This window comes from Centropristis striata, chromosome 24 (genome assembly GCF_030273125.1).
Source record: "Centropristis striata isolate RG_2023a ecotype Rhode Island chromosome 24, C.striata_1.0, whole genome shotgun sequence".
Lineage (NCBI taxonomy): Eukaryota > Metazoa > Chordata > Actinopteri > Perciformes > Serranidae > Centropristis > Centropristis striata.
The window spans coordinates 722,939-736,938 of NC_081540.1; the positions used below are offsets into that span (position 1 = coordinate 722,939).

The 14,000-nt window shown below is 39.7% G+C and overlaps 1 protein-coding gene across 2 annotated transcripts in view; it reads left to right on the forward strand.

The window, feature by feature from the left end:
* The window catches only part of abcb11b (ATP-binding cassette, sub-family B (MDR/TAP), member 11b), a 42,073-nt gene that overhangs the window by 7,955 nt on the left and 20,118 nt on the right, over positions 1 to 14,000 (forward strand). Inside the window, exons 11-21 of one of the 2 annotated variants that reach the window (XM_059327920.1) lie at positions 15 to 189; positions 894 to 1,007; positions 1,088 to 1,198; positions 2,105 to 2,230; positions 5,074 to 5,277; positions 5,355 to 5,525; positions 8,393 to 8,594; positions 8,671 to 8,740; positions 9,866 to 9,986; positions 10,771 to 10,944; positions 13,410 to 13,514. In XM_059327920.1, the coding sequence (XP_059183903.1) occupies positions 15 to 189; positions 894 to 1,007; positions 1,088 to 1,198; positions 2,105 to 2,230; positions 5,074 to 5,277; positions 5,355 to 5,525; positions 8,393 to 8,594; positions 8,671 to 8,740; positions 9,866 to 9,986; positions 10,771 to 10,944; positions 13,410 to 13,514 (1,573 nt within the window). Of the gene's footprint in view, positions 1 to 14; positions 190 to 893; positions 1,008 to 1,087; positions 1,199 to 2,104; positions 2,231 to 5,073; positions 5,278 to 5,354; positions 5,526 to 8,392; positions 8,595 to 8,670; positions 8,741 to 9,865; positions 9,987 to 10,770; positions 10,945 to 12,360; positions 12,640 to 13,409; positions 13,515 to 14,000 lie in introns of those variants that run through there. The other variant, XM_059327921.1, reaches the window with a different exon arrangement.

Consider the following 14,000-nt stretch of genomic DNA (forward strand, 5'->3'; position numbering starts at 1 on the left):
TGTCCTGTGTGCAGGTACGACCGTAACCTGATCTCAGCCCAGCGTTGGGGCATCAGGAAGGGTCTGATCATGGGTTTCTTCACCGGCTTCATGTGGATGGTGATCTTCCTGTGCTACGGTCTGGCCTTCTGGTACGGATCCGGCCTGGTGGTGGACACCGAGGAGTACACACCGGGAACCCTGCTGCAGGTATCTTTGCCTGTTTCTATGTCATTTTGGGTCCGTTTTGGTCACTTTATGCCAGATTTTTGTCATTTTGTGTATTTTGATGTCATTTTATACCTGTTTCTTGGTCATTTTGTGTCTGTTTTGGTAATTTTATGCCAGATTTTTGTAATTTAGTGTATTTTTCTGTCATTTTATGCCTTTTTTTTGTCATTTTGGGTCCGTTTTGGTCACTTTATGCCAGATTTTTTGTCATTTTGTGTATTTTTCTGTCATTTTATGCCTGTTTTTTTGTCATTTTTGGGTCTGTTTTGGTTATTTTATACCTTTTTTGTCATTTTGTGTCCGTTTTGGTCACTTTATGCCAGCTTTTTGTCATTTAGTGTAATTTAGATTTAGATTCAGAAGTGTTAGATAATTTATCTTGTTTTAAGAGTTAATTTCTTATTTTAATGCTCATGCTTATTTCTAGATTTAATAATCTTAATTTAAGAAATCTCTTGGTTTTATTCTGCTTTTAAATGGTTTTATTCTGCTTTTATTCTTGTTTTAAGAGTTAATTTCTTATTTTAAGTGTTGAACGTGCTTATTTCTAGACCATTTCCCTCAGATTTACTGTTTGATCTGGTTTTTAAACACCTTTTTAGCAGTGCACATATAGAATTTCCCCATTTTCTCTGCTAACGGCTCGTGTTTGTAGCTGTAACACCCTGACCTTGTTATTCCAGGTGTTCTTCGGGGTCCTGATAGCAGCCATGAACCTGGGCCAGGCCTCTCCGTGTCTGGAGGCGTTCGCTGCCGGCCGCGGAGCTGCAACCATCATCTTTGAGACTATTGAGAGAGTGAGAACAGACGTTAGCATTCTGAAAGTTTCTCATCCTTACAAGGCTCTTTGTTAATATTTTAACCGTGTCACCGACAGGAACCGGAGATCGACTGTCTGTCTGAGGCTGGGTATAAACTCGACAGGGTCAAAGGAGATATCGAGTTCCACAACGTGACCTTCTACTACCCCTCCAGACCCGAAGTCAAGGTATTCTCTCTTTAAACACTTACAATTTGATCTGTGGGAACAGAAATGTTCACTTTTTGCCTTTATGCAAGGTGTCATGTGAGAACCTGGTCCCACAGGAATCCGTGAAATAGCCACGGATTAACTCAAATTTCCGTGAAACTGACACGGATTCCGCTACAATGCAAGTTAATGACAGTCATATCCCGTGGCTATTCCATGGATATTTGTTCCTATTGGTTTGTTCCAAGTCACGTGACTTTCAAGGTCCCAGCGGTCAGAACAAAAAACATGGCGGACAGTTCTCTCATTTTTAGTGAAAAAATCAATATTTTGACTTAGTTTCTGCATAAAAATGGATTTTGATCACATTTCTAGTGAGAAATATATGTTTTATTTTGTAAATATTCACTCAGTGAATGTACATAATCACTTTGTATGTTGGAATATCGTACAAACAGAGTTATTCTTCAGTGACTTTGCAAATTTACTAGATTAAAGTGGCAAGTCTACAAGAAACAAATGCACAGATTTAAGAGATTTAAAGTGGCATATCTGTGCGAAAAACAACTATTTCCTCGCAGATTCACCACTTTAAATCTCTTAAAAATCTGCGACTTTTTTCTCTCGTAGATTTGACACTTTAATCTCGTAAACGTCTTTCTCAAAATATTAGGCTACCCCCCTCCCCCAGGTCCGTATGTTTTTTTTTTTTTTTTACACATTCTGGCAGTATGTAATATCCTCCAGGGTTGAAATTTGGAATTTGCAAGTTTTTCAATGATTGCTCACCGTATCTCAGGTTACAGCTTTTGTTTGTAACACACACATTTAGCTCAACACAAGTCAATTGATCATTGCTGCTTTCTGTTTTATTAACAGACTCTCTCTTGGATTAAATGCACATTGTGTTTTATATTCTATCAGATCCTGGACCAGCTCAGTGTTGCGGTGAAGTCCGGGGAGACCACGGCCTTCGTGGGCCCGAGTGGCGCCGGGAAGAGCACCGCCGTCCAGCTGATCCAGCGGTTCTACGACCCGAAGGAGGGCATGGTGGGTTTGGTGTCTCATGGGGGGTTTGGTGTGGGTTTAGTGCCACATGGTGGGTTTGGTGTGGGTTTGGTGTCACATGGTGGGTTTGGTGCCACATGGTGGGTTTGGTGTCACATGGTGGGTTTGGTGCCACATGGTGGGTTTGGTGTCACATGGTGGGTTTGGTGCCACATGGTGGGTTTGGTGTCACATGGTAGGTTTGGTGCCACATGGTGGGTTTGGTGCCACGTGGTGGGTTTGGTGCCACGTGGTGGGTTTGGTGCCACGTGGTGGGTTTGGTGCCACGTGGTGGGTTTGGTGCCACGTGGTGGGTTTAGTGTCACGTGGTGGGTTTGGTGTCACGTGGTGGGTTTGGTGTCACGTGTTGGGTTTGGTGTCACGTGTTGGGTTTGGTGTCACGTGTTGGGTTTGGTGTCACGTGTGGGGTTTGGTGCCACGTGGTGGGTTTGGTGCCACGTGTTGGGTTTGGTGTCACGTGGTGGGTGTGGTGTCACGTGGTGGGTTTGGTGCCACGTGGTGGGTTTGGTGTCTCGTGGTGGGTTTGGTGCCACATGGTGGGTTTAGTGTCTCATGGTGGGTTTGGTGTCACATGGTGGGTTTGGTGCCACATGGTGGGTTTAGTGTCTCATGGTGAGTTTGGTGTCACATGGTGGGTTTGGTGCCACATGGTGGGTTTGGTGCCACATGGTGGGTTTGGTGTCACATGGTGGGTTAGGTGCCACATGGTGGGTTTGGTGCCACATGGTGGGTTTGGTGCCACGTGGTGGGTTTGGTGCCACGTGGTGGGTTTGGTGCCACGTGGTGGGTTTGGTGTCACATGGTGGGTTTAGTGCCACATGGTGGGTTTGGTGTCACATGGTGGGTTTGGTGCCACATGGTGGGTTTAGTGCCACATGGTGGGTTTGGTGTCACATGGTGGGTTTAGTGCCACATGGTGGGTTTGGTGCCACATGGTGGGTTTGGTGTCACATGGTGGGTTTGGTGTCACATGGTGGGTTTGGTGCCACAAGGTGGGTTTGGTGCCACATGGTGGGTTTGGTGGCACATGGTGGGTTTGGTGTCACATGGTGGGTTTGGTGCCACATGGTGGGTTTGGTGTCACATGGTGGGTTTGGTGCCTCATGGTGGGTTTGGTGCCACATGGTGGGTTTGGTGCCACATGGTGGGTTTGGTGTCACATGGTGGGTTTGGTGCCACATGGTGGGTTTGGTGCCACATGGTGGGTTTGGTGCCACATGGTGGGTTTGGTGTCTCATGGTGGGTTTGGTGTCTCATGGTGGGTTTGGTGTCTCATGGTGGGTTTGGTGTCACATGGTGGGTTTGGTGCCACATGGTGGGTTTGGTGTCACATGGTGGGTTTGGTGCCACATGGTGGGTTTGGTGCCACATGGTGGGGTTGGTGCCACGTGGTGGGTTTGGTGTCACGTGGTGGGTTTGGTGCCACATGGTGGGTTTGGTGTCACATGGTGGGTTTGGTGCCACATGGTGGGTTTGGTGTCACATGGTGGGTTTGGTGTCACATGTTGGGACGTGTGACGCTCTTTCTTCTATAAACGGATCTTTTTCTGACAGATTTTTCCTCGTGAGATTGAAGACTCCCTCGCCACGCTGCAGCCGCCGACTCCTTCCTTTAAAGCTTTTTCTTTCTACTTGATTCAAAAATAACCATTCCCCGAGGGTGATAGAAGTACAGGATAATCTGTTTCATTATTCAGCCAATGGGTTCTAACAGCCTCATTTTTCACTTTTACTGGAATTAGAGCTCTCTGTACACTTTACTCTCATATTCCTTTCAGCTCCCAGAAGAAAATAGCCCCTAACAGCACAAGGAAGGTTAGACACCAGACCTGGCTGTTGGAAAGTAGCATTATGCACACGTCTTTTTTAGGCATTTTGTGGCTTTTTTTTGGGTCATTTTGTCTGTTTTTGGTCACTGTGCGTCTTTTTTTGGTCATTTTTTGTCTTGTGTTTTTTTCCCGGTCAATTTGTGTCCTTTTCGGGTCATTTTACGTCTTTTTGGCCAGTTTGTGTCTTTTTTTGGTAATTTTCTGTCTTTATCGGTCATTTTGTGTCTTTTTTTGGTCATTTTATGTCTTTTTTTCGTTCAATTTGTATCTTTTTTGGCCAATTTGTGTCCTTTTCGGGTCATTTTGTGTCTTTTATCAGTCAATTTGTGTCCTTTTCTGGTCATTTTACGTCTTTTTATTAGTCATTTTGTGTCTTTTTTGGTCATTTTGTGTCCTTTTCTGGTCATTTTACATCTTTTTGGCCATTTTGTGTCTTTTTTTGGTCATTTTATGTCTTTTTGGTCATTTTGTGTCTTTTTTTCGTTCAATTTGTATCTTTTTTGGCCAACTTGTGTCCTTTTCGGGTCATTTTACATCTTTTTGGTCATTTTGTGTCTTTTTTGGTCATTTTGTGTCTTTTTTCGGTCAATTTGTGTCCTTTTCTGGTCATTTTACGTCTTTTTGGTAATTTTGTGTCTTTTTTTGGCCATTTTGTGTCTTTTAATTAGTCACTTTGTGTCTTTTTTATGGTCAATTTGTATCTTTTTTGGCCAATTTGTGTCCTTTTCTGGTCATTTTACGTCTTTTTGGTCATTTTGTGTCTTTTTTTCGGCCAATTTGTGTTTTTTTTTGGTCATTTTACGTCTTTATCGGTCATTTTGGGTATTTTAGATATTTTCTGTCATTTTTTGTGTCTTTTTTTAGGTCAATTTGTGTCCTTCTCTGGTCATTTAACGTCTTTATGGTCATTTTGTGTCTTTTTTGGTCATTTTGTGTCTTCTTTTGTGTTTGTTGTTGCAAAGTGCTTTAATGGCGCCATCTATCCATAAATTCCAGGTGACCCTGGACGGCCATGACATCAGAGGGCTGAACATCCAATGGCTGCGCTCTCTGATTGGCATCGTGGAGCAGGAGCCCGTGCTGTTCGCCACCACCATCGCAGAGAACATCCGCTACGGCCGGCCCGGCGTCTCCATGGATGACATCATCAGCGCCGCCAAGGAGGCCAACGCCTACAACTTCATCATGGACCTGCCGCAGGTAAACAGGCGGCTCCAGGACTCACCTGAGCTCCTGTTAGGCCTGATAACTTCACCTGGTTCTGTTTCATCCCACAGAAATTCGACACCCTGGTTGGAGAGGGCGGAGGGCAGATGAGCGGCGGGCAGAAGCAGCGTATCGCCATCGCCAGGGCGCTGGTCAGGAAACCTCGCATCCTGCTGCTGGACATGGCGACCTCGGCCCTCGACAACGAGAGCGAGGCCACGGTTCAAGAAGCTCTGGATAAAGTGAGTCTGACTGGTCTATGTGCAGCATTAGATCATGAGAATCAGAAGCCTTTATCGTCATTGCACAGGGCAGTAAAACCAAATCAACCCGTCCAAAACGTATAAAAACACACAAACAATATTAGAGATATTTCAATGTGCAGGCTGGTTGCTAGACTAAATTCCCCTACAAAGGCAACATTTTATATACTGTTAGCACTTCTTTGTTTAAGTTGTTATTAGAGATGACGACCTTATAACATCTTTGAGGCAAGGTTATTATAGTTAACGAAATAAAGAAAACTAGAATTGAAAAAACATTTTTTTAGTTAACTGAAATAAAAATAAGAATGAGAGCTTTTTAAAAAACAATAACTGAAACTGTATTGTGTGGTTACAAAACTAACTAAAACTAACTCAAATTATAGTGAAAATGTTCTTCGTTTTCATCTTTGTCAACTTTTTTCATACGTAAATCTTTTTGGTTGATATGAAATCTATTTCATCTATCTGGTTTTATGACTTAATAAACTTATTGGAGCTGAGATGGATCAGACAAAGGAAATAAAGGAAACATTTATTATGAGCCTCCGGCCCCCGCGGCTCGTTAAGGAGAGCCTCCGGCCCCCTCGGCTCGTTAAGAAGAGCCTCCGGCCCTTGTGGCTCGTTAAGAAGAGCCTCTGGCACCCGCGGCTCGTTAAGAAGAGGGGAGAAACACGGGGAGAAACACGGCCCCGCCCCCTGGTGGTTGGTGGACTACTGGTGTAGAAAGTGTTGGTTAGATATGCAGGAGAGACGCATTTTAAAATGGAAATATCGCCGACGATCAGGTTAATTTAAACGTGATCACAATTAAAATTTGATTAATTATGCAGCCCTAGGTTTCATTGTTTGAAATGTGGCAGGTTTTTCTCTTGCAATTATATAAAATTAATCCATAGCTGTATCATGCTGCTATCTGAGCTTCTACAAAAGGTTCATCAGCCTGATTTCCTTTGTAATACGTTTCGAGGGAAACATATTTTCTGGGTAACCTTTGTTCTTGACGCATCACAGAAACGTTTCTAATCAAAGTCCACACGGTTGGTGGATGGACGGGTCAAACAAACGGAGGTCTTTAACCTCGGAGACAGCTGTTTGTGTCAAACCAAATGTCAACACTGAGTTATTTACCGCCTCGCTCTATTTCCTCGTGTATCCATTTGATCCCGTTTGTCCTCTCAGAGTATTTTTTCAGTTCAATCCTGCTTCGAATCAGCCTGCACACCTGAGACCGTCCACTCATAAACGCCTGCAGCACATTTAATCCTGATTACAATCTTCATCAGAATAATCGTGATTATCATTTTGGCCTAATCGTGCAGCCGTGTAGAACCCGATAATGTAATAACCCCGAAAATGTAATAAAAATCTGCACTTGAGTCCATTGAAAATGTAATAAAAAAGTGTATTACATTATTGGGAAATGCACTTTATTACATTATCGGGAAGTTACTACATTATCAGGTTTTATTACATTTTCAATGGACTCAAGTGCAGATTTTTATTACATTATTGGGAATTTATTACATTATCAGGTTTTATTACATTTTCAATGGACTCAAGTGCAGATTTTTATCAAATTATCGGGAATTTAATACATTATCAGGTTTTATTACATTTTCAATGGACTCAAGTGCAGATTTTTATTACATTATCGGGAATTTATTACATTATCAGGGTTATTACATTATCGGGAAGTTATTACATTATCAGGTTTTATTAAATTTTCAATGGACTCAAGTACAGATTTTTATTACATTATCAGGGTTATTACATTATCTGGAATTTATTACATTATCGGGAAGTTATTACATTATCGGGAAGTTATTACATTATCAGGTTTTATTACATTTTCAATGGACTCAAGTACAGATTTGTATTGCATTATCGGCAATTTATTACATTATCGGGGTTATTACATTATCGGCAATTTATTACATTATCGGGGTTATTACATTATCGGGAATTTATTACATTATCTGGGTTATTACATAGGTTCTACAAGCCCTAATGAAACCTATAAATTAATTAAATTAAAAAAAGGACTAAAAACTTTCCTTTTTAGCAAAACCTTTGGTTCCTCCCATCTAGATGGTTTTTAGATTATGTATGTATGTTTTTAGCTGTTTTTTCCTTTTTTTAATTAGACTGTTATGCTTTTAACCTGTAGCACTTTGAGATTTCCTGTAATGTAAAGTGCATTACAAATAAAATGTATTATAATTATTATTATTCTATAGATAGGAGAATGAACATCTCTTCACAGTCTTCTCAGACACAAATTGACCAAAAAAAAGGACACAAATTGACAAAAAGATATAAAATCAGCAAAAAAAGGACACAAATTGACAAAAAAGACACAAATTGACCCAAAAAAGGACACAAATTGACCACAAAAATGACCAAAAAAAAGACACAAATTGACCCAAAAAAGGACACAAATTGACTCAAAAAAGGACACAAATTGACAAAAAGACATAAAATTACCAAAATGGACACAAATTGACCAAAGAAAGACACAAAATGACCACAAACAGACACAAATTGACAAAAAAAGACAAATTGACAAAAAAGACACAAATTGACCAGAAAAAGACACAAAATGACAAAAAAAAGACAAAATGACCAAAAAAAAGACACAAAATGACCAAAAAAGATGTAAAATTGCAAAAAATACAAATTGCCGTGGGTCAACAATAATTGCGTGCCGTTGGAGTGTAAAAGCACTTTGAAAAATAATAAAAATAGACACCAATGACCAAAATAGACAAAGTGCCACAGCTGACAAAATGAGACATTAAAATTAATTTTCCAGGGTGTAAAACAGATCTTCCGTTTGGTTTCAGGTCCGGATGGGTCGCACCACCATCTCCATCGCTCACCGGCTCTCCACCATCAAGAACGCCGATGTGATTGTGGGATTCGAGCACGGCCGAGCGGTGGAGAAAGGAAAACACGACGAGTTACTGGAGAGGAAAGGAGTCTACTTCACTCTGGTCACCCTGCAGAGCCAAGGGGACAAGGCTCTCAACGAGAAGGCTCGGGAAAGTAGGTCCCCCAGAGACATTTACTAAATATAGAGTCTAAAGAGACCAAGTTCTGATTGTTGGATCTCTTGTGTTAGTGGCTGACAACGAAGAGCAGCCGGAGAAGTTGAATCTGTCCCGAGCAGGAAGCTACCGCGCCAGCCTCAGGTACCATCACTCACTCATTTATTACCCGAGGATTAAATACATGCATCTAAATATTATTATTGAGGTGTGTCATGGCAGAAACTGGCACTTTTATTTACTTAACTATGTACAGGTGCATCTCAAATGACTTAAAAAAAAGACACAAAATGACCAAAAAAGATGCAAAATGACCAAGAAAGGCACAAATTGACAACAAAAGACCAAAAAAGGCACAAATTGACCACAAAGACACAAAATTACAAAAAAAGAACCAAAATGGCCAAAAAAATACACAAATTGACCAAAAAAATACACAAAATGACCAAAAAAATACACAAATTTACCACAAAATGACCAAAAAAAGATGCAAAATTACCAAGAAAGGCACAAATTGACAACAAAAGACCAAAAAAGGCACAAACTGACCACAAAGACACAAAATTACAAAAAAAGAACCAAAATGGCCAAAAAAAAGACACAAATTTACCAAAAAAAGACACAAATTTACCAAAAAAAGACACATTACCAAAAAAAGATGCAAAATTACCAAGAAAGGCACAAATTGACCACAAAAGGCACAAAACGACCAAAAAAAGACACAAAATGACAAAAAAAGACGCAAAATGACCAAAAAAGATGTAAAATTACCAAGAAAGGCACAAATTGACCACAAAAGACACAAAATGACCAAAAAAAGACACAAAATCACCAATAAAGGCACAAATTGACCACAAAGACACAAAATTACAAAACAAGAACCAATATGGCCAAAAAAAGGCACAAAATGACCAAAAAAGGCACAAAATGACCAAAAAAGGCACAAACTGACCAAAAAACCTAAATTTTCTCTCTTCCTGTTATTGTGTCCATCTATATGACTCAATACTTGTTTGGGGCTGTTTGACTTGAACTACTGGAAATGGACTTTTCAATCATATTCTAAAATATTGAGATGCACCGCTAGTTACATTTATTTAATATTTGAAGCTTTTCTAGCTGAAACAACCATCCAGAGCTCCTTAGTATTGGTGGAGTCATAATGACTGCAGGAACAACAGCAGCAGCAATAAATCCTGTGTTCTTTGAATGTTCATGTGCATAAAGTGGACGCTATGGATGACAGCAGCTCTTGTTTTTTATTTGCAGAGCCTCGATCCGCCAGCGGTCCAGGTCTCAGATGTCCAACCTGATCCCAGAGTCTTCTGTGGGGATCGCTGGAGAGCTCGGCCCCAGAGCGTACTCCGTGTCTCACGTAGATAAATCTCAGGTTGGTTTACAGTTTTATACGTGGCTGGTTGACTATAAAGACACAAATTGACCAAAAAAAGGTGTAAAGTGACCAGAGAGATACAAAATGACCCAAAGAAAGACAAAATGACCAAAAAAGACGTATATTGACTGACAAAAAGACACAAAATGACCACAAAATGACCAAAAGACACATACAATGACCAAGAAAGGACACAAATTGACCACAAAAAGGACACAAAATGACCAAAATAGATGTTAAATGACAAAAAACCCCACAAATTGACCAAAGAAAGACACGAAATTACCCAAAAAAATTAACAAATTGACCAAAAAAGATACAAATTGACCAAAAGAGATGTAAAAAGACCAAAAAACAACAACAAATTGACCAAAGAAAGACACAAAATGACCACAAAAAGACACAAATTGACTAAAAGAAGACATAAAATGACCAAAAAAGGACACGAAGTAACTCAAAATATAAACAAATTGACCAAAATAGACGTAAAATGACCAAAAAAAAGACACAAATTGACCAAAAGACATAAAATTACCAAGAAAAGACACAAATTGACCACATAGACACAAAATGACAAAAAAAAGACACAAATTGACCACAAAAAAGTATATAAATTGACCACAAAAAGACACAATTTGACCAAAAAAAGACGTAAAATGACCAAAAAAGGACGTAAAATGACTCAAAAATTGCATACCGTTGAAATGTGGGTGTTTCTTGGTATTTGTTGTTCTCTGTAAATCCTCAGACTGTATAACTGTTTCTCTGTGTTAACGCTCAGGTGAAGCTCCCGCAGGAGGAGGAGGAGGAGGAGCAGGTGGAGCCGGCTCCCATCACCAGGATCCTGAAGTACAACGTTCCCGAGTGGCCGTACATGCTGTTTGGATCGTTCGGAGCCGCTTTAAACGGAGGAATCAACCCCGTCTACTCTCTGCTCTTCAGCCAGATCCTGGCGGTCAGATTCACTCAAACTCTTTCCTTTAAACTAAACCCAATTTCACAGGAATTGTCCATTTTTTTCTGTTCCTGCCATTGGAGTAAAAGTGATAAAAAGGACTGTATATTTAAAATAAAATCTCCAGACATCCAGGGGCTTTAATGCGTCATTGTGACAGCAGATAAATAGTCTGAGGAGGCTTTTATGATGGATCGGACTGTTTGATTAGTGGGAATACGGGGTTCCTTCCACAGGTTGAAGAAAAAAGACTGAAGTGTTCAGTGGCTCTTTAAATCTCTTAAATCTGCAACTTTTTTCGCACAAATTTGCCACTTTAAATCTCTTAAATCTGCAATTTTTTTCGTGTAGATTTGCCACTTTAAATCTCTTAAATCTGCAAATTTTTTTGCGCAGATTTGCCACTTTAAATCTCTTAAATATGCAACTTTTTTCTCGCAGATTCACCACTTTAAATATCTTAAATAGGCAACTTTTTTTCTCGCAGATTTGCCACTTTAAATCTCTTAAATCTGCAACTTTTTTTCTTGTAGATTCACCACTTTAAATCTCTTAAATCTGCAACTTTTTTGCACAAATTTGCCACTTTAAATCTCTTAAATCTGCAACTTTTTTCGCACAAATTTGCCACTTTAAATCTCTTAAATCTGCAACTTTTTTTCTTGTAGATTTGCCACTTTAAATCTCGTAAATCTGCAACTTTTTTCGCACAAATTTGCCACTTTAAATCTCTTAAATCTGCAACTTTTTTTCTTGTAGATTTGCCACTTTAAATCTCTTAAATCTGCAACTTTTTTCGCACAAATTTGCCACTTTAAATCTCTTAAATCTGCAACTTTTTTCACACAAATTTGCCACTTTAAATCTCGTAAATCTGCAACTTTTTTCGCGCAGATTCACCACTTTAAATCTCGTAAATCTGCGAATTTTTTCGCGCAAATTCACCACTTTAAATCTCGTAAATCTGCAACTTTTTTTCATGTAGATTGCCACTTTAATCTAGTAAATTTGCACCTTTTTTCTCTTCCCATTTTGATATCCACTGAAGTTACCAGATATAGTTCTTGGCCTGATGAAGGGTTAACAGGAGTAGCAGTCTTTGAGCATTTCTCATCATCTGCATCACGCACCGCTCTGCTTTCTGAACACAGAGACTCTAAATATGATTAATGGTCACATCAGATGAAGGTCGACTTGTGGATTTCCTGCACTGGAGCAACAATATTAACAAACGTCACGTAGTGTTCTTGTAGAGAACATTAGAGATGTGAGAGCTGGAGAATAATCAGGTGGAACCGATGTGTCTGATATGGAAACAGGTCTGACGTACGAGGTCATCTCTATAACCGAGTAAATACATGATGGTTTATCTCCACATGTTGTTCTACTCACTCATGTGTCTCTGTGTGTTTGTAGACGTTCTCAATAACAGAATGAGTGGCTCAGAGGACGGAGATTGATAGCATCTGCCTGGTTGTAAAATGAACAAAAAAAGGCACAAAATGACCAAAACAACAACAAATTGACCAATGAAAGACACAAAATGTCCAAAAATAGACATAAAGTGACCAAAATAGATGTAAAATGACCAAAAAGACAAATTCACAAAAGACAAATTGACAAAAAAGACACAAATTGACCAAAAAAGACACAAATTGACCAAAAAGACCCACAAAATGACCAAAAAACCCCACAAATTGACCAAAAAACCACAAATTGACCAAAAACCCCACAAATTGACCAAAAAAACCCACAAATTGACCAAAAACAACAACAAATTGACCAAAGAAAGACACAAAATGACCACAAAAAGACACAAATTGACCAAAAGAAGACACAAAATGACCAAAAATAGACACAAAATGACCAAAATAGACATAAATTGACCAAAATAGATGTAAGATGACAAAAAAAGACACAAATTGACAAAAGACAAATTGACAAAAAAGACACAAATTGATCAAAAAAAAGGACACAAGTTGACAAAAAGACATAAAATGACCAAAAAGGACACAAAATGACCAAAAAACCCCACAATTGACCAAAACAACAACAAATTGACCAAAGAAAGACACAAATTGACCCAAAAAAGGACACAAATTGACAAAAAGACGTAAAATTACAAAAAAAAGGAGACAAATTGACCAAAAAAAGACACAAAATGACCAAAAGAGACATAAAATGACTAAAAAAGGACACAAAATGGCCAAAAAAGACACAAATTGACCAAAAAAAGATGTAAAATAGCAAAAAATCCGTGGGTCAACAATAATTGCATACCGTTGGAGTGTAAAAGCACTTTGAAATGTCTGAGGACTGTATATGGCCTGATGGCTAACTGTTTATCTGTGTTTAATGCTCAGGTGAAGCTCCCAGAGGAGGAGGAGGAGCAGGAGGAGAACCAGGAGGAGGAACAGGAGGAGCAGATCATTTGTACTCACTCCTGTGTCTCTGTGTGTTTGCAGACGTTCTCGATAACAGATCCCGTGGCTCAGAGGACGGAGATCGATGGCATCTGTCTGTTCTTCGTCATGGTCGGCGTGGTCTCCTTCTTCACTCAGATGCTGCAGGTAGAGCAGCAGACTGTCAGGCTTTAGAGCTTCTCCATCGTTTTTACCTCCTGCTACACTCTAAACTATTGTCTGGTACATGAACAGTAAAATACTGGCAGCAATACCAGGCAAAATCTTATATAAAATAAGTTTGTAGGAAAAAAAAAACAGAATCCAGCATTCTACTGTTAATTCTACAGTTCCTCTACTGTTATTTACTTTACGGTATGTTACTGTGATAAAACCACATAAAATCCTGCTTTTCATTGATTTTTACAGTAGACTAAAACACAGTATAGCAGGGATGGGAAACAGGAGGCCCAGGGGCCGCATAAGGCCCGCACCCTCACTTGAAGTGGCCCTCAGTACAACTACATGCATTTGAGCATGAAATCTTAAAAGTGCAGTGTAAAAATGCACAAAATGACTTGTTGCAATTAATGTTGGTCTGCTGTTCTTGCACTGAAAACAAAAGAAATCACAGTAAGTGGTTATTTTTTACTT